The sequence below is a fragment of the Podarcis raffonei genome, chromosome 1 (genome assembly GCF_027172205.1).
Source record: "Podarcis raffonei isolate rPodRaf1 chromosome 1, rPodRaf1.pri, whole genome shotgun sequence".
Classification (NCBI taxonomy): Eukaryota; Metazoa; Chordata; class Lepidosauria; order Squamata; family Lacertidae; genus Podarcis; species Podarcis raffonei.
Genome location: NC_070602.1, coordinates 90,835,981 through 90,859,249, shown reverse-complemented (window position 1 = coordinate 90,859,249; position 23,269 = coordinate 90,835,981). Strand labels below are relative to the sequence as shown.

The 23,269-nt window shown below is 40.5% G+C and overlaps 1 protein-coding gene across 3 annotated transcripts; it reads left to right on the top strand.

Moving 5' to 3' along the window:
- The first annotated feature begins 14 nt into the window (after positions 1-14).
- Positions 15-21,442, top strand: IQCB1 (IQ motif containing B1). 3 transcript variants are annotated; one of them, XM_053403621.1, is made up of 14 exons: positions 15-275; positions 3,466-3,579; positions 4,935-5,097; positions 5,245-5,374; positions 6,081-6,174; positions 6,349-6,448; positions 7,796-7,968; positions 9,762-9,871; positions 11,362-11,471; positions 12,224-12,366; positions 13,139-13,287; positions 14,091-14,219; positions 15,588-15,744; positions 21,063-21,442. In XM_053403621.1, exons 2-14 carry the CDS (start codon positions 3,480-3,482, stop codon positions 21,284-21,286), a joined length of 1,782 nt encoding a protein of 593 aa, XP_053259596.1. In that variant the 5' UTR covers positions 15-275; positions 3,466-3,479; the 3' UTR covers positions 21,287-21,442. The 3 variants fall into 3 exon arrangements, with proteins under 3 accessions (XP_053259596.1, XP_053259605.1, XP_053259586.1); XM_053403630.1 differs by lacking the exon at positions 15-275 and adding an exon at positions 323-492 and having other exon boundaries at positions 3,468-3,579; XM_053403611.1 differs by lacking the exon at positions 15-275 and adding an exon at positions 1,855-2,352 and having other exon boundaries at positions 3,470-3,579.
- The last annotated feature ends 1,827 nt before the right edge of the window (positions 21,443-23,269 follow it).

The window sequence follows — 23,269 nt, the reverse complement described above, 5'->3', positions numbered from 1 at the left end:
GAGCTTTAACGCCTCTCTATTGGCTGCAGCTTCGCACCTTAGTCACGCCCACCGTAAGCGTCCGTCACTAGTGACAGTGGGGTGAGGGGATGCTGCCGCCTGTTGCCGAGCCTCCTGGAGTTCGAGCGAGGCGTTAGGGAGGGAACATATGCAAATAAGGGCGGAGGGACGGTTGGCGAAGCGCGTGCCGGCGGGACAGTTGCCGCTTCCTCGCGCCCAGGTTCGCGTTCCTATTGGGCAGGAGCCCTCGTGACCTCAGCCGTGAAACTGGCCGTGTGAGTAAGGAGACCCACATTAGTCCTTCCGGTTGTGGAAGGAGGCGCTTGGATCTGGGGGCTGGTAATGGTCGGGGTGTCTGCGGGGACGCGTGAAGTTTGAGGGTAATGGGCGGACGGTGAGGCTGTTCATTGTGAACAATCTGGTAAAGGGCGCAGTGTTTGAGAGGCCTTCTTAACAACCTGTGAAAGGTTTTTGGAGGATCAAACCTCAGTTTTGTGCTTGGGACTCGGGACGGTGCCCTGAACATGCACACTGACTTCTCTTCTGCCATGTGAATCATCCAGGGTGATGCATCTTCACAAGGCCGGTAGTTGAACTATGGCATCTACTACCGCGTCACATAGTGATAGTTGCCAACTCGGACAAGCTACAAAAGGGAATTAGACAAATGCACGGAGGATAAGGCGCTCAGTGGCTGCTGGTCATGACGGCTGTCCACTCTGAGGTGGTATGTCTCTGAATTATAGTTGCTGAGGAACATGGGCGTAGCCAGTATTTGGGGGGGGGCAGGACTGATCTGATTGGTCAGTTAATTAAGTATTTCTATTGGTTTACTTGATCTGAGAGGGGCAGCTGTCCCCCCCCCCCGCCCCTGCTTGGCTACACCCATGCTGGGGAACATGAACAGGAGTGTGTTCCTGACCTGCTTGGGCTTCTCAGAGGTAACCAACTTCAGGCGCAGAGGCCACCAACAGCAAGGGAGACAGCAGTTGGACACCTTCGTCTTGCTTCAGCTGACAGTTACCCCTCTCTGAAGCTGCCCACAGCTGTCTTCGAAGCTAAGACAAGGAGAAGCAGGATTCTCTCCATTGTGCTTAGACCAAGCTTCATGGCCTTGATTATTGCTTGCTGTAGTGCAGATAAGAAGGGCTTTGGATAACAGAAAGTCAAAAGGGGAGGGCTGTTCAACATACAGAATCATTCCATTCTTCAAACAAATTCTAGTGGACTGAGACATTGGGATATCCAAGGAGGCAGGTGGAACAAGGGTGAGCGAAGGTGTAGGAGCAGGGAACTACTTTGGTGAATAGGCACAGAGGTGGATTAGAAAAGGAAAGAGCATTGGGGGCCTGACTTGGAAGCATTATGAGTGGATTGCTCTATGTCTTCCTGTGTTGCAAGGGGTTGGACTAGCTGACCCTTTGGTCCCTTCCAGCTCTACAATTCCGATTCTGTAGATCATTTGGAAGCATAACGTACCTACTATGCATATGAAATTATCCTTTGTAAGTCCCCTCAGAAGGATGCATTATTTATCTTAAATAAATAAATCTGGTTAGCCGCTTTAGGAACAGATGGACCATTGGTTTTATCCAGCAGCTTCTTCTTAAGTTGTATTACAGGCATACATTTTCAGGTTCAATCCTGACTCATTACTAAAAAAAACCAACAACCCTGAAGGGTTTTTGTCATCAGTAGACAATGCTGAGCTGATGCTGAGCTAAGGATCTGACTGCATAAAGCAGCTTCCTACATTTGCCCATTCTTCCCTTTTGGAAATGTGGGGCGGAGGCTGAGCTGAACTTTGTACTTGAAACAGCAGCAAGCTGTGAATGTGTGATTTATGATCATGTGCAATGGGACTGTGCCTGCACCTGTTCTCACTCCACTGCTGCTCATGCATAGAAGGGAGAGTGCTCTATGTGTCAAATAAGCTCCCTTGTGGTGTGGATTCCTCATTGCACAGAGTTCTATATCATAGGAGAAGCCTATGTGTACAGATCTCGCTCTTCTGTACAGCACTGTTCCCTAGCATGTGGGCTTGGGAACTATCGCTATACTCTTGATCGTTAATCATTTGAGGAGGGAAATACACAGATGTGGAGGGGGTGACATCAAACTGGGGTTTGTAGTAAAACTAGACTAGAACCAGTGTGGCATAATGGTTTGAGTGCTGGAGTATGACCTGGGAGACAAGGATTCAAATCCCCACTGAGCCATGAAGCCCAGTGGGTGAACTTGGGCCAATCACTCCTTCTTAGCCTAACCTACCTCACAGGACTGTTGTAAAGATGAAATGGGGTGAAGGAGAACCATGTACAGCACCTTGAGCTCACTGGAAGAAAAAGTTGGTATATACCGGTAAATGTAATAAATAAATAAATAGTTTAGTGTGTTTTGTAAATGCATGCCAGTTGCCATTCTAGTGCCTCAGTACGTTGTGTTGCATTTTTCATTTTCTTTTCCCTTTGAAACAGGTGTGGGAGTTAAGCTGGTACTGAAAGAAGAAACAGAGAGTTGTCCCCTGGGCAATGTATACTACGTTTCATTCTGATACCTTGGTGTTCAACAGTGTTACTGCACTGCAAACAAATTTTCATAAAGAATACTCAACCAGCTAGTAGTTGTTAAATGAAAAGTCTCACTTCAGTCATCTATGGCCAGAGTAGCAGATATTTCTCAAGTGTCCTAGATATTTTCTCTGCTCACAAATATTTATACCCAATTGTTTCCCAAGCTATGATTCTCCCCTCTACCAACTCTGGATAGCCATAAAATCATGAAGAGGCGCTTTTTTTTTTTTTTTACTTTGTGGGCTTTTTGTTTGCTTTCTTCTGTTTAATAATTTCCAGCTATAGCCCATTAGGAATCAGTCAATGGGACCAACCAAGCTGGTATTTGTAAAGTGAGTAGTTTGCCACCTTCCAGTTTGTCCCAGTTTTGACAAGCACTGCAGTCACCTACTAATAACAGCTCCATATGATGGCTTAATAAAGGTATGAGGAGCTGGCTCCCACAGTCAGACCAATGAGCCATCTAGGCCAGGTCTGTTTACTGTTATTGGCAACAGCTCTGCAGGGTATCAGGCAAAAGTGTTTCACACAGATTTATTTGAAATCAACTAACCGGCAGTGCCAGGGAGTGGGCCTGGGGCTTTGGGCTAAGATGTCAATTATTAAACTATGTTTTCTAGCTTAGCTGTGGGAAAACACGTGATGTCATTTAGAGTAGAAGAGGCATATTCTATGAATCTGCTATTAAAATTGGTTTGTCTTTGGAACACATCCTCCTATGGTTATCCAGTGTGGATTTTATCATATTAGATGCATTTTTATTAGATGCATCTGTTTTGTTGAACTGTTTTTTTATTTATCTGTTCACTTCCTATAAAACATCAGTGCTCTCTTCCATAGCTGAAGTCAAATGTTTTGTCTCTTTTCTTCTTTCTTTCATATTAAAATATAGTTGGCTTGGATGAAATGAAGCCATTATCAGTGGATTCCAGAATATTGTCCCTGGCTTCCCAGGCTACTGAAAGCCCTGATCAGGATGTCCCTGTGCTGCTGCTGAAGTTAAAAGGTAAATAGGTTGAGTTCTTTCAGACCTGTGATGAAATAGTTTCAAGTGTTGAGATTCTTAAACTATAAATGAAATTGTTTTTCACTACTCGTTAAACTCTATCTGAACTATTGAGATTCACTATTCTACGAAGTCTATATGTGCACATTTTATATTTTCTGCAAGTCTTTCCAAATATAATTATTGATTTGAGGCCAACAGAGGAAAAGGAACTCATCTATAGGAGATGGTTAGTTTCTTTTCTGTCATTTTTCAATATGGCAGCTGTATAAATGATATTGCTGTTTGACAGGGGTCATGGACCTCCTCGAGATCTTGTTATAGGGTGATATAACAGAGTATATGTGTTTATAGAAACAATCTCCCTCTCTATAAATATATAAACTTTCCTCTCCCCGCCTTCCACTGCCTGTCATTGGAAATGTGTGTACCCAGCGCATAAGAGACTATATGCAAACTAGGCCAATTTTAACGAGTATATCTAATTTGCATTATTTTTGACACGGAATAGAATGTTGAAAGGCAAAAGTAGGGAAATGGAACCAAAGAGGTGCTGTGCCACAAGAACCAGGATTAAGGATGAAGGGAAGAACTGAGAGCTGTATGTATGTTTGTTATGTTTGAGCTAGAATGGGACTTCTGTGCAGGCTTGTGTAGAATAAAGGTTTTGGCATGACATTGTAAGTCCAGCAGGCCCCTAGCAGGGTCCCCTGACACCTTGGCCCTCTGAGGCCTGGGACAATTGCACCTGTTTACACCTCCCCCCCCCCCCCCCGCATGGGCCTGTTTCTGCATTCTTAAAATCTCTATGGTAAGAGTTGCTCCTACTTATAAGCAAGTCTTATATACATTCTGGAGAGAGACTGCTGATGAACTGCAGCAGCATTATAGCTAGAGGAACTGTCAGTTGCTAGAGGGCTACTTTCTAGTAAAGGAAGTCTTTGTGGCCGGAGTCTAGTAATTCTAGTAGTGCAAAACAAGGAAGTCTTCTATAAGCCACTTTATTTTTCATCATACTTGCATCTCCATCGTTTCTTAATTCTCCTTTGCGCCATCCCACTGACTTCTTTGCCCATCTTTTTCTATCCATCTATAATGTATTCTGTAAGCGTTCTACACATGAATCGTTTGTTTTATAGATTTCCTAGCTGGCAATTGCCTCTGTATCAGTGTTGCAGTAATGACAAGATGGTAGTTGGGGTTCCACATTGTCTCATGCTCACTTAATCTTTCTTGATATTATACTCCCTTTCAGAGTAGAAGGGTACTTGAGTGTCACATGCTGTAATTGAGAAAGTATAATTTTGTCACCCAAGCTCCTGGTCCATCTGTTTTGGTTTCTTTTTCTTCCCTAGATATTTTAAATAGTGCACCGCCTGGCAGCAAAGAATTAAAAAAAATTAAACAAGACTTGTACTACTACGATCTGGTTCAATACTGCACATTAGTCATTAAGCAAGATTATACAAGAGTGCTTGGAGGCTGGACTACTGCTGCCCAGATAGCAGAGATACTAAGGTAAACTCTTCCATGGTTACACAAATTTTATTCCTGAATTGCCTCTAGCCCACCCTTCTTGAAATCATTGTGTGACTGTGTATTAGCCTGGGTGTATTACAGCATTACCTGCAAACTGCTAAAATGTATGTGTGTTTATTTTCTCAGCCGGTGTTGTGTGGGCCTTGAGGTAAAAGAAGAACTAGAGGAGTTTTACAATAAGCTACTTCCTTCTGCAGCAGACAATCTCCTCTTCTTGGGAAGGCGCCTGCAAGCACGATTCATCCGAGCGATCAAGGTATTCAGGCTGAACGGCTTAAGGTTGTGTCGTGGAACTGTTTTGTAACTTCTTGACATGTTAACATGCTGAATAGTTGATTTATTCAGGCAGTCTTCCCCCGCCCTGCCCCCCAACTCCAGGCGCCTTGCATACCAAATATCAATGGCATATCTTCTGTGGAATCAGGACTCAGAACAACTATATTACAGCAGGAAGCTTTGTCCTCTTACGATATTGTTTGATGCCATGGTTGACAGCAAGGGATACTGGATCAGCGCCAGTAAAAGTTAAATCACTAATAGTTTATTGAATATAAAAAAAAATGCAAGCAGAATTATGACATGCCTCCAGGACAAATATTGTGGTGTAGATGCTTTCTTCTTAAAGCAGCATTTCAACAAAAGTTGAACTAAATGTTGAAAGTTTTAATTCACAGCATTCCAAAAAGGTTGGTGGATTTGATGAATCAGATTACAGTAGTAGCATTACTGACCCATGGAACCAACTGGTTTTCCAGTAGAAAAATTGTTTTAAGTTTTTAAAAGCTGCATCTGTCCACCATTGGTGATCGGCAAAGGAGTTCCCAGACCTCAGACTGATGAAGTTTGGATGGAGGGAGTTTCAGAATTAACTATCCTGCTCAGCAAGTATATAACTTCAGAATAAGTTGCTTTCAAAGTAATGTTTCAGGAATTATAATCTTAATTTTTGCTTTTTTGTGAAGGATGAAGAGAGGAATGAATTTTTACACTGTTTCAGAACAGTAACTGATGCCATCTGCTGGCTTTGTGGCGGATTCATTCAGCTAACAGCAAATGGTAAGGGAAGAAAGATCTGAAAGATCATTACTATAGCTGCATAGCGGTTTCTGGTGAAATATTTCCCCCTTTTGTGATCTGCTTGTAGATAACTGTTGTGTTTTTCCTTGGTAAAACTACAGATTCATGGATATTGCTTCATGGCTTGAGTTTTCTTCCTGTTTTTTCCCCTAGTGCTTCAGAATAGACACTTCCAGCAACTGCTGATGACGGACGATGTTGAAACTTCAACCATAATGATGTCTGTGTTGCAGAATATTTTAAGAGTCAATAGGTAACTGATAGACATTTCCCTTAATATATCTTTTAAGTTTATCATACAGTGCTAATCACTTCTCTGAATTTATTTACATGAGCAAGAGATACTGCCAGGAGGAGAGAGTTAAAGGCACAGTAAAAGCTCCAGAAGAATGACAGGTGGTTTCCTAGTGACTGTTTTAGTTCAAGATAACCACATAAATATCATCCGTAGAACTTCATGATCGTTCATAGGAAGCGTCCAGGATTCTGAAAGCAAAGGCCTTTTTGAGCAGTTTATTGTGCATTAATTACCCTTTGATGGCAGAGTGTTCTCACGTCATCTTCAGGATTATGCTTTTATTATGGGAGTTTCCCATTTCTTTCCCATTCAAGGCAGTCAATCTATTATTTCCTCTAGCTAGCAGGTGACATTGCTGTGCTGAATTCAGGTGTGTGCCAAGGCCCCCTGCTGGGTGTTTTTGTAATATGTTAGTGATAAGTGACAAACTCTTCCATTCCATTAACTGCTGCACATGTTGCACGACCTCCTGCTATAACAGTATCTTTTTTTTGACTTAAGTAGAGATACCATATAGATTCATACACCTTGAGGGGTCCTTTCTTTCTGCACCAAATGGTTACGATTCCAAATTTAGAAGGAATGTTTTATAATGCATTACCTCAAGAGGCAGGCGACTTTTAATATTGTCTAACCAACAGCCATATCCTCTACTCTCTGGAGGACCACCTATCAGTTTAGCCTGTATTTATTAATTTTATTGTGTGCATTTATTTATTAAATATTGTATCCTGCCTTTCTTATACAGAGAACCTCTCAGATTGGTCCACTCAGAGCAGTTTAGAACACTTGAATATACAGTGGTATCTTGGTTGTCGAACTTAATCCATTCCAGAAGTCCGCCCAACTCCCGAAATGTTTGAAAACCAAGGCGCGGCTTCCGATTGGCTGCAGAAGCTTCCTGCACTGGAGCGGAAGCCACGTCAGACATTCGCCTTCCGAAAAACATTTGAAATCTGGAACACTTCAGGTTTTGGGCATTCGGGAGCCAATTTGTTCATCAACTAAGCCATTCGAGAACCAAGGTTCCACTGTAGTAGCTTATAATCTCAATATAATGAAAGCCAGTACAACCAGAGTCAACCCAAGCAAAACTTCTGTGTGATCCATTTTGATTACTTGTCAATACTATTAAGTGAAATCCCTTTTACAACCTTTAAGCATCACTACAGTTGTATTTTAAAGTTACTAAAGGGTTTGGTGCAATACTTGCTAGCTACTGTAATCTGCTTACCTTCCCCTCCCCTCCAGCACCATTGAATAGACTCCAGTATCATTCCATCTTTTTTCTTGTTATGTCAGTGCTGTGTTACTTCAAGTTGCTGAAAAGTCCCTGCACTGCATTTTAGATGAGCTTGTTTACAAGCTTTCGTCTTCCATCAATCCTGTCATAGGAAATGCAGCTGTAAAGCTGTTACTCTTGATTGCACAGTCTGATGCCCAACTTGTGACAACATTCGCTACCCGCTACAAAGGTTTGTTACTCTGTTTCTCAGACTTGGGAAGAATTTTGTAGTAACGCTGGCACTGATTAGCCCTTCAGGGTCAAGGCCCAATGTAATTCCAAAAGGAAAGGTATACTTTGTACAGCCTAGAACTTGTATATCAATTCTAAAAGGTATTGAATGTGAAAACGTAAAGTTCCATACATGGATGTCAGTGGGACTTGCTTTCAGATAAGCATAAATCCTATTGGTTGGATCCAGAATTGAATGGGACCTAGGTTCAAGTAACATAATGTGGATCCAACTCTATGCTTGGTACAAACCTTTTCACAAAATAACTGCATCTGATGTTGCACTACTTTTACTGCCCAGGAAAGGCAATAGGCACATTTGCCAATAATGCTAAGCCATACATTGTATGATGTAACATTATAAGCATGAGCCTCCGCAAGGCCGAGTAAAGGCTTGAGTTCAACTACTCTTCCCCTCCCACCATCTGTAAGGCTAGAAGAATAAAACAGAATTTGGTTTCACTTAATGGCTTGTCATTAACACAAAAACCAGGAGTCCAGGTTTAAAATAAACTCTTAAGTTGTTAACAAGCCTGCTTTGTAACTCATGGTTTTAAGTCAGCTTCTTTTACATTGACTAGAGTTTATTTAACACCAGGATTCCTGGTTTGCACATAAGGACAAGCCAGGAATCGGTAAAGCGAAACTTAATCATCATTTATTCCTCCTCCCAGCCATTTAGGGGGATGGTCTAGTGCTTGAGTCTAATGCTTTATGTGGGCTCCTTTATGCTCCAATATATAGTGCTAAACCAACAGTGGGGAAGCTGGAGTCCAACATCATCTGGATGGCCACAGTGCCCATCATTTTTGACCGTTGATCATGCTGGTTAAACTGGATGAGTGTTGGAACCAAACATGGTCTGGAGGGCCTCAGGCTCCCCATCCCTGTGCTAAACTGGTTTAATGTTACATGTAAACACTGTCAGTGTCTTCTATAAAGTTAAGCCAACCTGAAATTGATTAGCCAAGCTAACCCATGAAACTGACAAGCAACAAAATAAGTTTTTATTCTGCATTGCCATTCGATTGAGCTGGTACCTGGGCTCCTTAAAATTACAGCATGTAGAGATTAATTCCAAGTGCTTCTTGTGACATCTGAGAGCAACTACTTCTTGGTAAACATAGTGCACTCCCTCCAAATTTTCCAAAAGTGAATGCCATAAGCTGCCCTTCCGCCACCAATTACCAATGCCAAGTTTGTTCAGTCAATACAATTGTCTTGGTAGGTTCTATATTAAACCAGGACAGCATACTTGAGCTGTCATTATATATGAAATTGGTCTTTTCCTGCATGGTACTAATTGCATTGAGTATTTTGCCATTTTTAATATGATTTTTCTTCAAAATATATGGCCTAGAAAGTTGTAGCACTATTGCAACCATTTCAATATTGCATTTTATGGCATGTCTGTACATGTTTTATGTGTACATTTGAAAATACTCTATACCATTGGGACAAATGCATTTGCCAGTGTGCATTATACTAGTTCATACACCAAAAGACCCATGGTTAGCTTGTTTTCCAGCTGGAGGGAAATCTGGCTTTCCCCTCACTTTGCAGGTGCAAACACCTTTAGTTGTATCAACACTTCATTCATTCTTTGCACCATTCATGTTTTTGTGAGAAAAATTCATGCTACTGCCTGCTTTGGCATGTACAACTATAATTTTCCAGTGTCTGCAGGATAAGCAAACTAACTGTGCTTCTTATAAAGCAGCATATTTATATTGATGTGTCTCACTGATTAAGGACTACAAAGCCTTCTAAGCAAGCAGTGGACTGGCAAAGGATTTGACAGGAACCTCAATCAGCTTTTGGACTTGCTGTGCTCAGAAAATTACAAGGCTGTCAAAACACAGGTGTGGTAGAAATCTTACTGAGTTCTGTATGTGGTGGAAGTAGCTTGTTTTTAAAGTTTCATCAGTATATTACTGTATATTTCAGTGCCTCCAACCAACATATATTCACTAGATGTTATAGGTACAATAGATCAATTAACACAGAAACACCTCTAAGAGTTTATAAATCTCATACACCCCCTCCTCTTTTATTGCAGCTTTCAAATACAAAAATACATTGTCAATTAAATCATTAAAACAGTGCATGAAAGGGCATAAGCAGTCACTTTAAAGACACATCACCATATAAGTAGGTATGATTAAAAGCACAGTGGAATAAGAGTCTTTGCTACCAGTGTTAAACTTGGGAGAAAGGGAGCCAACAGACATCTATCAGAAATGAGTCCAGGTGCCAGCACTGAGAAGGTCCCCTCTGTGTTCCCCACCTCAGAAGCTGGTAATGCACCACTGAAGGTGGGAGAAGATGAAATAGGGTCTCACATGTTGAACACAGTTAACTTCACAGGTAACTTCATATGGGAGGAAACACTACTCCAGATAACCTGGTCCTAAGCTATTTAGCTCTTTAGAGGTAATAAGCAACATTTTGAATTGTGCTCTCAAATGAATTTGAAGCCAGTCCAAATGGACAAGAGCTGATGTCATAAGTTCTGAAAAGCAAGCACTAGAAACCACTTGGGCTGCTGAATTTTGTCCCTGTCAGTTTCTAAACACTTTTCCCCACAACCCCTGCAGCAGTGCAGTCTCGATGTGAGCAGGGCATGGGTGACACTTGCCTGATCAGCATGGCCCAGGAAAAGGTGCAGCTGGCACACAAGCTAAAGCTAAGCAAATGGATCTTTTCCCAATTCATCAGTGAATATTATGGTGCAGGGGGATTTTCAGGTTGTCACTTGACAACTCTGAGAATGGGAAATGGACGCTGGTGGTTGAGGAGAGGATCAAACCTTTCTCAAAGGACGAACTGTGGTTTTTGTGGTTTTTAAAGCAGTTGTTAGCTGTTTAAATTGTATGTTGTCTTGAGATGATTGCGTGGATTGTTCCGTTGGGCAGGCTGATAATGCTTGCATATTCAGAACATTTCTAATGGTTGTTAAAAAATGAATTCTTGTTTTCATTTGGATCATGTAAAGTTGAGGTATTGTATTACCTGGAAAGAGGCAGATCAGTTTGAATTCACGCAGGAATTGTTCTGGCAAATAATTGTATGACATTGTCCACCTCACCACCGAGGAATAGTTTAAATTGACATGGGGCAAGGAGGAGATGCAAAGCATTAAAGTTGTATTAATATTGTCATTGTGCTCGATGGGGAAATGAGCATAATCCTCTGACCCAGTCCTTTTTTTCAGGGAGTACTCAAGGGTACGCAGTACCAGCTTCTCTTTGTTGTTGTTAAAAAGTGTCGTACTTACTGTAACAGCTCCATGGTGAGTACCAGCACCTGTTTTTCCTAGATAAAAAGCACTGCTCTGACTTGTTTATTTCAGAGACTACATCAAGCAGCTTGCATAATCCAAGCAGCATGGAGAGGATTTCAAACGCGAAAAAGATTAAAGCAGCTTCCAAAAGCAGTAACAATCTTGCAGAGAAATTTCAGGTAAAGTAAGACCTTTGGTTTATTACAAACCTGTGGATGCAAACAGATGGTTATGTGATGGAGCCCTTCTTCCTCCCACTCCCTTGTCCGTTCTCCCATTCCTTTCCCTTTTCTTCCCTTATAGAAGAAAAAAGAAAATGGTGGTGAGGTGGTTGCAAAGGCAGCTCATGGGGCAGCTTTCTCTTCTGGTCTCACCCAGTGCCTGCATGTGGCCTCTACAGGTCACTGTGACCCTCATCCCTTTCTGCAGTTTCTCCAATAACATGCTTGCTGATCTGTGTAACTTCTCGACCTGTGATAGAGATTAGGTTTTTGAAGTTCCCTAATACTTACATTGTTTCCCTCTCATAATATTGTGTTGGCCAGAAATGTTGCTGTGAGAATATATTAAGCAGCATGCAAATTTCTTGGTGCTACATTAGCTAATTGATTGCAGAAGTATAGAGGGGTTTGCTCTATAATAAAATGCATTTTTAAAAGGTATCTTAACGGGCACATGTTTGGAAAATCCAGTAGAGGGCAGACTTCGCATGTAATGGGTTTCCAGATTTCGACTCAATCTTTGGTTCCAATCAGAATTTCAGGCTTCACTACTAAGCATCCAGGCCATGATTTAAAGTATGTTTGTGCATACCACTACATGTGCATCTTGAGACTATTGGGGTACATGTTCTCATCTGCATGATAAATGCAGACATGTTTAAATGTAGAACACTCTGCCCCCTGTAATTTCTAAAACTTTGTTGCTGTAGAGCTAAAAGAAAACAGGAGTTGCAAGGTTTAAAAAAGCAGAAAGAAGAGGAGGACCTCCGCCAACAACTGCAGCTTCGGAGACAGAGAGCCATGAGGCTGTTCCATGAACGACAGCTTACGCTACTGGAAATAGTTCATCCAGGTATGGTTATTATAGTAGCATGAAGGGCGTTTTCCATGCAGAAAGAAATTTCCCTTATTCTTTCTTGTTAGTTGAAAACTTCTATTCATACTCTGTTTCCTAAGACTTAGTATTTGAGGCACAAGATGCCATTTCCTTAAATGGCCAGGTATTTTTTCAAGGATGTATCAGCATCTTTCCCTTGGGCCACTTTAGGACTTATGGGGAGATAGTGATAATGTATACTTAGAACAAGTTGATGGGAGAAATGAATGTAATTCGATGCTCATTCAGTAAATGTGTGAATCTTTTCTTTGCCTTAGGTTTATGTGCTTTCTCCCCCACTCATTCTCTGTTTCCTTCATTTTGGAAGGTAACAACCTTACTGGAACATCCTTAATATCAAAGCCTGGGGCAGGATAGCTATCCACTTCGTTTCCCTGTGCAATTTCTTCTATCTATTTCTTTCAGTATTGGCTATTGCGGCCCCTTGTCAGGAATGCAATTCTATGCTTGGATCTGAACTGCTCATTGAATGTGAATAGTTTAATTTCCCCAGAGGATCTCTATGTGAATAATTTCCTCTTGGACTTTGGTACAGGGTCTCATCTGTGTAGCAGCTGGACCACAAATCGCCATCCTTACCAAAATGTCCTCAAACATATATGGATGTTGGTTTAGAAAAAGGTCTGCTTCTGCTGTTTGAGCTGAATTTTTTTGAAACCAGCTGGCTTGTCTTGAGTCTCCCATGAAACCCAAGCATATTCAGAAATTTGCCTCCTTTATCTCCTAGGTCAGGTAGATAAGCATATGCATGAAATGAAGGAGAAGTCAGCCATAACTATCCAAAGATACTGGAGAGCATTTAGGGAAAGGAGAAATTTTCATCATCAAAAGAAGTCTCTTAAGCAGTATAAAGCAGCTGTCGTCATTCAGAGAGCGGTGAGTATGCAACCAAGTGCTGCCATGACATAAAATTTACCCAAACAGTTAACATTCATGTTTTAATTCAAAGCTTCCAGTATAGTCTACTATAAGCAGCCGCTCTAAAAATTAAGCTGGAACATTAGTCTTCAGAATCTTCATAGCAAAAATTTGCAAAAATCTGAACAACCCTTTTAAAAACCTGTTACAAGAAGCTGTCGAAGACTTGAGACCATAGTGCTGAATATTACCCTAGAAAACCATTTCTAGCTTCATCATCCCCCCCCCCCCGGCCAATCCTTCCTACCAATTTATAAAATTATTCTTTAATTTGATGACATTGTGGAGGCCAAGTTCTTATTTGAAGCTGCGCTTGCAGAACCACATTCTCCAGCTAAATTGAGCCTTGCTGAGTTGTATCTGCCTGAAGAAAAAAAATCAAATGGAGAAACATGCATATTTCTCAGTGGTCTGGCTTTCATCATAACTCAGCAGAAAGGAGAGTGCTGGACTAGGTACTCAAGTAACAGATCTGAGCTTAAAGGTTTGTATTCATTTCCATGTTGACAGAGCACTGAATTGAGAGTCACTCTTGTTTTGTTTTTTTTATTGCATAAAGCAAGAATACTATAATAATGTTTTAGTTTAAATGGAATACAAGATACTATTTGTTCATGAATTATCCTGTGTGTGTGTGTGTGTGTGTACGCGTGCATGTGTGGATTCCCAAGCTAACTAGAAGGACATCAAGAAACTATCCCGCTGTAAAAATACTGACTGTATAAATACATTGTGTTACTTGAATACTTTTGTTTCCACAGGTGCTTAAGTTCTTGGAAAAGCAAAGGAAAAGGAAAGCTTATTCTCTCTTGAAACAGTCCAAGCACCTCTCTGATGAACAGAGGCTATCATTACAACAAAAAGTGAATGACTATATCAAACTGCACCCGGTACATCACCATTCCTCCTTTGGCTAAGGCACCTTTTCACGTTCGTTTGTTGGCCAAGGAATGCTTACAGACATGCTGGGGAACCTTGCATGTTGCCGGGGAGTCTAGGCACACTTTCAGTTTGCACATGGCATGGTCACACATGACATTAGTTTAGCCTTGACAATACGCAAAGCTCTCATCGGAGCTGTGCATGACAGGTGAAGACAGGTAAAAGCTGCCTTTTAGGGAAGCATCAGTGCCACATCTCTGTCTCCTCACTGAAGGACCCTGTAACTTCCAAGGAACCTGGGTAACCTAGGATCACAGTTTGAAAACCACATCTATAGAACAACATGAATGTTTTGCCCCTAATCACTACTTTGACAGGAGCCACAATATAGCATTGGCAGTTAGATAACTGCAATAACTCAGTGGGGAGGGGGAAATCTGTTGCCTCCTATCCTAATTGCAACTGCTTTTTTAATTCCACACAAACTCATGAACCAGTGAGTCTATTTCGTTTCCACTTATCAAATGGTTGCATAGGTGCTCATACATATATGCACACATCCTTTATGGTACTAATATTAAAGTGTTTAAGGAAAGCTTTAAAAAGTAGGTGTTCCTGATCAGAGAAATATTACCTTCATAGGAGAACCTTAATTGGGGGGCCCTGAGGAAGATAGTTGTCAACAGGAATGCAGCTGGGCTTTTTATTGTTTCACAAGGACTGCCAGTATGTTTACAGATTTATTTTTTTTAGTATTTTGCTTCTACTGCTTTCATATGTTGCTGGTCAATGGTGCTGCTGCTGCTGCAAGCAACTGCAGCCAGGAGGTGCCTATGAGACCTGTGTGCATACCTGTTGCAGCAGTACCAGTTTTGCTGTTAGCTTCCCCCCCAAACCATTTCCCCCCCCCAAACCACTTTGACAAGAGGCCCTGACTGTAGAGAGAGAAATTAATGGGTAGTAGAGGTAGTGATGGCTCTACAATATCACTTGCCAAATCTTGAAAAGTTAATATCAGTACACAGCTTTTACCTAGAGTTCCATGCTGTTTACCTAACATAAACTCTGAATATATCAGAAATATACTGGTCCCTCTTTATTTGGTCTGTGAAACAAGGTATTGGGTGTTGCTTGGTGCTTTCCCCCCTCCCTTTCCCCCATTAATATAATAATAGGAATTTGCTTCTTCCTGAATCCTAATTAGGAAACTAAATTTATTCAGTGATAGATCGATGGCTTCAGGGAGGAAACACAGGAAGCAGCACAGTTATTAGATTTACAAGTACCCAAGAAATGCAAATGTTGTGCTGTAGACATCCACAAAGGTTTGAAGCTGATAACCGCTAACAGTGACAGGCACTATCATTTTTCTCCAGGCTTCTGAAATGTCACAAGAAATGAGCAGGGAACTTCATCATCAAGCTCAGGAAAAGCTGGCCCAGTATTTGTTGAAAAGAAGCCAGGATCGCAAAGCAGAGCAGCATAGAGAGGCTTTGCTAGCCCAAGTCCACACGGATGTGGACCAGCTAATGAGTATGTGTCTACCTCATCATCACCATTATTTTAGCCTGGCTCTGATTTTCTTCCCATATTGTGGTAAATGTTGATGAAAGTGAGTGTCGGGGCTGATTCATGCTAATAGTAGACACCACAGCACTCATCCAGAGATAATATTTGGTTGTGTGACTCATGAGCCATGTAGCCTGTTGATTCCATGGCAATTTTGGTCTTGTTCCCCTTTAAGATGTTAATGCTGAGAGTATTTGTGTAAAGGTGCTTTAGGAAACTTTACAGAAATCTTCCACTTGCTGTGTGGGCAGTAACCCTCTACCGTATCAAAAAACGAAACAAAATGAAGTTCAGTATGCTGGGGTTCTTCTTTTATTGTCCTTTGCCATTGTGAGCTATATGTGGCATGTACTTTCCCAGCATGTTTGAGATTTGGTTTTTAATTGTAGTGTCCAGAAGATTGATCCACTGAATTATAAATAGAAGAATCGGGTTACAAAAATGAAAGGGATATAGAAGAGCTAAGAGCTTGGAAACCAGGAGTACTAGACAAAGTGCCACCATCCTTGGGTTTGGACAAACTAGAAGAAGTGATACCACCGTCGGAACAAGAGGAATTAATTGGGAGCAGTTGGAGGAAAGTAGAACAAATACACCGTGTCTCTGCAATTATTAAGCTGGAATATTCATGGACTGAACTCCCCAGAGAAGAGGAGGAAAGTTTTTTATTTATTGAAAAAGGAATAATTGGACTTAATTTGTTTACAGGAAACACATGTGACAAGGCTACATAGGAAAGTAAAGGTAAAGGTAAAGGTACCCCTGCCCGTACGGGCCAGTCTTGCCAGACTCTAGGGTTGTGCGCCCATCTCACTCAAGAGGCCAGGGGCCAGCGCTGTCCGGAGACACTTCCGGGTCACGTGGCCAGCGTGACATCGCTGCTCTGGCGAGCCAGAGCTGCACACGGAAATGCCGTTTACCTTCCCGCTTGTAAGCGGTCCCTATCTATCTACTTGCACCTGGGGGTGCTTTTGAACTGCTAGGTTGGCAGGCGCTGGGACCGAACGACGGGAGCGCACCCCGCCGCGGGGATTCGAACCGCTGACCTTTCGATCGGCAAGCCCTAGGTGCTGAGGCTTTTACCCACAGCGCCACCCGCGTCCCTACATAGGAAAGTACTGATTAATAAAAGATTGGGACAAGAGTTTATTTCATCAGATAAGGTCAAAAAGAGAGGAGTTGTAATTTACGCCAAAGAGAGCCTGTCACCGAAATTTGTTTTTAAAGATGATCAAGGAAGATATGTGGCAATTGAAATTCAATCACAAGGAGAAAAATTCTTAATAATAGGAGTTTATGCACCAAATGAGGGGAAATCTGAATTCTTTAAGAAATTGCATGAGACATTGTTAGACTACATGGATTATAACATCATTATGATGGGAGATATGAATGGAGTGGTATCTACTAATATGGACAAGTCGCAGAGACAGATTGTAACTAAAGACGGCAGACTACCAAAAACCTTTTTTGAATTGACTGACAATATGGACTTGACTGACATCTGGAGAACTAAGAACCCCCTTGGAAGAGAGGGAACATTCTTCTCTGAAGCCAATATGACATGGACAAGAATTGACCAAATATGGATAACTAGAGGACTGGCACCTAAGACTCGAAAAGTGGAAATTTGCCCAAAAACCTGCTCCGACCATAACGCGGTGAAGATGGAGATGAAACTAACACCAATCGGTTCTTTCAGATGGAGGATGAATGACACCTTATTTAGAGACCAAGAAGTTATCAAGAAGGCCCAAAAAATCTTGAGAGACTATTTTGAGATAAATTTGAATACTACGGTTGAAAAAAGAGTAATCTGGGACGCAAGCAAGGCGGTTATGAGAGGGTTTCTGATTCAACAGAATGCAATAAAGAAGAGAATTCAGAATGAGAAGAAAGATAAAATTCTGGGAAAAATAAAAGAAGGAGAGAAGAAATTAAGAGCGAAACCAAAGTCGCAAGAGATTCTGAGAGAAATAAAGTTATATCAAGTACAATACATGAAAATGATAAACCAGGAAGTAGAATGCAAAATCAAACAGATGAGACAAAAGACATTTGAATCGGCTAATAAATGTGGGAAACTGCTAGCTTGGCAGATGAAAAGAAGACAAAAATTAAACACTATCACAAATTTGGATGTGGATGGAAAGAACATACAGAATCCATTGGAGATTAGAAAGTGTTTCCAGAGATATTTTAAACAACTATATACACAAGGGCCACAGAAAGAGACTGAATTAGACCAATTTTTAAGAACAAACGGATTACAAAAAAATCTCTCAAGAAAATAAGATAATGTTGAACCATAAAATTACAGAACAGGAGGTGGAAGGTGCCATTCAGAACATGCAGTTGGGTAAATCTCCAGGGCCGGATGGCTTAACCTCCAAATATTATAGATCATTGAAAGACTGGTTAATTCAGCCACTAATGGAGGTCTGCAATGAAATTCTGGAGGGGAAAAAGGCGCCAGAGTCGTGGAAGGAAGCCTACATTACACTTATACCGAAAACTGAGTCTGAAAAGACACAACTTAAGAACTACCGTCCCATATCCCTGCTTAATGTGGATTACAAAATTTTTGCTGATATTCTGGCTAATAGATTAAAAAAGGTATTAGTTGAAGAGATACATAAAGACCAAGCCGGCTTTCTCCCAGGTAGACATTTGTCTGATAATACGAGGAATATAATTAATATTTTGGAGAAGCTGCAAGTGAATATTAACACCAAAGCAGTTTTAATTTTTATAGATGCAGAAAAAGCCTTTGATAATATTTCCTGGAATTTTATGAAGAAAAATCTTCAGGGAATGGGGGTAGGCCAAGGGTTTGAAAATGGTATAAGTGCAATATACTCAGAACAAAAGGCCAAGTTAATAGTTAATAATGTGATGACAGAGGAATTTAATATAGAGAAAGGTACACGACAAGGCTGCCCAATTTCCCCGTTGCTTTTTATTTCAGTCCTGGAGGTTTTGCTAAATATGATTAGAAGGGACCGGTTGATTAAAGGCATTCAGGTCGGAGCCAAACAATATAAATTGAAAGCTTTTGCAGATGACCTAGTTTTGACGTTACAGGAGCCAGAATCTAGTACGAAAAGAGTATTGGAACTGATTCAAGAATTTGGTCATGTGGCAGGATTTAAGTTGAACAAGTCAAAAACTAAAGTTCTTGAGAAAAATTTAACACCAATTGAGAAAGAGAGGTTTCAGAAGGAGACAGATTTAATAATAGTTAAGAAAGTAAAATATTTGGGGGTTAATATGACTGCTAAGAATTTAAATTTATTTAAAGATAACTATGAGAAATGTTGGACAGAAGTGAAAAAAGATCTGGAAATATGGTCAAATTTGAAGCTTTCCTTGTTGGGTCGAATTGCAGCTATAAAGATGAATGTATTGCCAAAAATGTTATTTTTGTTTCAGTCATTGCAAATTTTGGACAAGATGGACTGTTTCAAGAAGTGGCAGAAAGATATTTCTAGATTTGTCTGGCAGGGCAAGAAGCCCAGAATAAAATTTAAAATACTAACTGACGCAAAGGAAAGAGGTGGATTTGCCCTGCCAGACTTTAAATTGTATTATGAGGCAGCAGCATTCTGCTGGCTGAAAGATTGGCTGCTTCTTGAGAACACAGACATTTTGGATTTAGAAGGGTTCAATAATGTTTTTGGGTGGCATGCATATTTGTGGTATGACAAGGTTAAAGCACATAAAGCATTTAAAAACCATATTGTCAGGAAAGCATTGTTTAATGTCTGGATAAGATACAAAGACTTATTGGAAACAAAAACCCCAAGGTGGTTGTCACCAATGGAAGCAAAGGCTCAGAAAACACTCAATATGGAGGCCAACTGGCCGAAATATTGGGAAATTTTGGAACAAGAAGGAGAGAAATTGAAATTGCAGAGTTTTGAGAAATTAAAAGATAAAGTGCGAGATTGGCTACATTACTATCAAATAAGAGAGGCCTACAATTTAGATAAAAAAACTGGCTTCCAGGTGGAAAAATCAAAATTGGAAACAGAACTGTTAGATCCTAAAACTAAGATACTTTCGAGAATGTATAACTTGCTGCTAAAATGGAATACGCAGGATGAGACGGTTAAATCTGCAATGATTAAATGGGCACAAGATATTGGCCATAATATTATGTTCGCTGACTGGGAACAGTTGTGGACCACCGGTATGAAATTTACGGCATGTAATGCCTTAAGAGAGAATATTATGAAAATGATATATAGGTGGTACATGACAGCAGTCAAGCTAGCAAAAATCTACCATGTGTCTGATAATAAATGTTGGAAATGTAAGGGAAATGAAGGTACATTCTTTCACCTTTGGTGGACGTGCCCAAAGATTAAGGCTTTCTGGGAGATGATCTATAATGAAATGAAAAAGGTATTTAAATATACCTTCCTGAAGAAACCAGAGGCCTTTCTCCTGGGCATAGTCGGCCAATTGGTGCCAAAGAGGGACAGAACTTTCTTTATGTACGCAACAACAGCAGCAAGAATACTTGTTGCAAAGTATTGGAAGACACAAGATTTACCCACCCTGGAAGAGTGGCAGATGAAGGTGATGGACTATATGGAATTGGCGGAAATGACTGGCAGAATCCGAGACCTGGGAGAAGAGTTGGTGGAAGAAGATTGGAAGAAATTTAAAGACTATTTGCAGAAACATTGTAAAATTAATGAATGTTAAAATGATGTTGGATTGAAAATAAGTGGTATTAACAACAAAATTAATAAGAATATGTAAAAATGAATAGATATTAGATGAAATTATAGAGCTATAAAATGTTAAGAAACAGAGTGAAGGTAAAGGAAAGAGGGTAAGGATTTGCTGACTTGATTATGTAAACGGGAATACAAAAAGAGGAGGTGTGAGGAGGTCAAAGAAACAAGTTAAGGAGTTTAGAGTTATAAAAATTGGTATCGTTTTTTATTTTTTCTTATTTTTTTTTTGTTTTTTGAATGCAGCTTTCTTATTACCATCTTTGTAAGTTGTATTTTTTTATATATTCCTATTTTTTCTTTTTTGATGTATCTTTTTTTCTTTTTTTTCTTATGTGGTTCTGTATTTATGTTTTTGTAAAATTTAATAAATATTTTTAAAAACAAACAAACAAAAATGAAAGGGATAAACCCACTGGATCTGACCCATGAAAGGACTCAAAATAATGGAAAATGGAAGAAATATAGCCCCAAGATGATCAACCTTGTATTTTAAGAAAAAAAGTAATTGTGATTCTTTTGCTCCTTTTGTCACAGGTGCTCCAAGTCTAACCGAATCCACTACGAAAGATCTGAATATCTTTATGAGTAGATCAGTTCCTGTGGTAGCCAAAGCCAAACAATCCCACAGCACCATGTTGAAATATACACGGTGGCCATGGTGGAAGAAGCTGGAAGAAGACTTCTTAGAGGAAGAGGCTATCTCAGAAGATCTGAGTGCTGAAGTGGGAACTTTGTTCATTGGTGGCAGCAAAACATAATCTGGAATGAACAAAGTTATAGTCTGGACTATGTCTTCTGTGAAAAAAGAAAGTATTCCAAGATGGTCTGGCAAACAGTCCATCCAATGCTGTCCAAATGATTTGATTTTTTCAAAAAATTTAGTTAATAAGATGAGTTTGTACTTATGCAATATATATATATAGCTGTTATCAAGTTCCTGTTTTGCAGATTTTGACCTCTGACCAGAATATCTAAATTTTACCATTCAGATGACTTGGAAATCATTACAATTCACATTTTAAATATTTGTGAAATTCAGTTGGATTGTTTAAAAAAAAGTGGGATTTTGAATTTAATTTCGTGGGGAGTTAGCTGTGTGTATGTATAGGCTAGGAAATAGAACCTCAGAGCTCTGGAAGGAAGCAAGGGTCAGCAGAGAGAATCTTCAGTCCCCTTATGACTTACAGCATTTTTTTCAGCTTGAGGTCCATATTCCTTTTCTAGGTAGCCTTCCAAGGGTCAGATGCCAATGGTGTGTGAGCCAGATGCAAAAGTGTGTGAGGCGACCAATGCCAGCTTTAGCACTGCACAGTAAGCTAGCTTTTGCACACATTCAAGCACCCATCTCTATCTTGCATCTAGACAAGCAAGAGCAATCATCAGCGTTCAAGAGGTCATTCCAGCCAGGCAAAAGCATTCAGGTGCAAAGCAGGGCCAGTGTGGGGGGTGTGGCCTGCAGAGAAGGGGGTGTAGCCTAGGGAGAGTGCAAAGAGCCCAATAGAGAGCTGCATTTGGCTTGCCCCCTGACTGAGGTTCCCCACGCTTGACTTACAATATCATCCCAAACCCATTCTGCTTTGAGTCTTCTGATTAACCAGTTTGTACATGTTTTATCTTCTCTAGATGTGCTATGAAATTTACTTTTCTGTTTTAATGAATTAGCATTATTATTAGGTTAGTTTGTCTGAGAGAAGCGGTATTAAATAGTTTGAGAAACTAATGGAGGAATCCTTATGAGATCCTGCCTCTGATTGCATTTTAAATTATAGGCCTAGACTCTCATGACCAGAAGTGTTTTTCAAGCATTACAAAAATGGCCAGACTTTCAACTACCAGGCATTTTGCATGGCATAAGCTATATTCTCTTCCCTCATTTAGAACTTTTCTAGGGCTAGCTGATCTACTGAATCTTATTGATAGGTTCCATGTGCTGTTGCTTTATGCAGTGCTCAACATGCTCAGAGTAGACCCACTACTTACTTGAGTAATTGCAGTCTATTGATTTTAGGAGGTCTGTTCTCTGTATTGTATACTTGGGAAGCTACCCCTGTTAACCTACAGTCTCTTTGGTGCCACTGTAGAATCTTTAAGGAATTTACAGAATAAGCTCATGGTGACAAATTGGGTTCTAAACATGATTTCTCACCTCTAACATAGAGTGGCTGGGAAATACACGTCTCTACTATCAATGTTCTTTTCTTTGTATTATTAAAGGATAGTAAATTGTTACAAATAAGTCCCTTTTTAACAGACCAAGGACTCAGCTATACAGCCGCAAATAAAAGGTTTTAAGTGTGTTTTAAGTGCAATATAGTGGTACCTCTGGATACAAACAGGATCCGTTCCGGAGCCCTGTTTGCATCCTGAAGTAAACGTAAGACGTGACTGCATGTGTACGCAGGTCGTGTTTTTGCACGTGACGTCATTTTCAGCGTCTGTGCGTGCGTGCGCGAGCGGCGAAACCCAGAAGTAATGCACTCCGTTACTTCCAGGTTGCCGTGGAGCACAACCCGAAAATATCCCAAAGCTACTTCAACCCGAAGTGTGACTGTATACAATGTGACAATAGATGGTGATGGTGAGCCTTATGGAAAATTCAATGTATTTTTAAAATGCTTTTTAAAAAAGCATTTTCAGAACATTTTTTATATGTGTGTAGATTCCACCCAAGTTTAAGATTTGATGCATAACATTTGTTACTACATCGGGACATCACCGCAGCTAATGTCATGAAACACAGA

What these genes read in the sequence shown, in the direction of transcription:
- IQCB1 (XM_053403611.1), top strand. Translation starts at nt 2,315, where the DNA reads ATGTACAGCACCTTGAGCTCACTGGAAGAAAAAGTTGG. An exon ending in ATCTTGCAGAGAAATTTCAG is followed by an intron (nt 11,472 to 12,223) that starts GTAAAGTAAGAC and finishes TTGTTGCTGTAG; the next exon opens with AGCTAAAAGAAAACAGGAGT. An exon ending in CTGTCGTCATTCAGAGAGCG is followed by an intron (nt 13,288 to 14,090) that starts GTGAGTATGCAA and finishes TTGTTTCCACAG; the next exon opens with GTGCTTAAGTTCTTGGAAAA.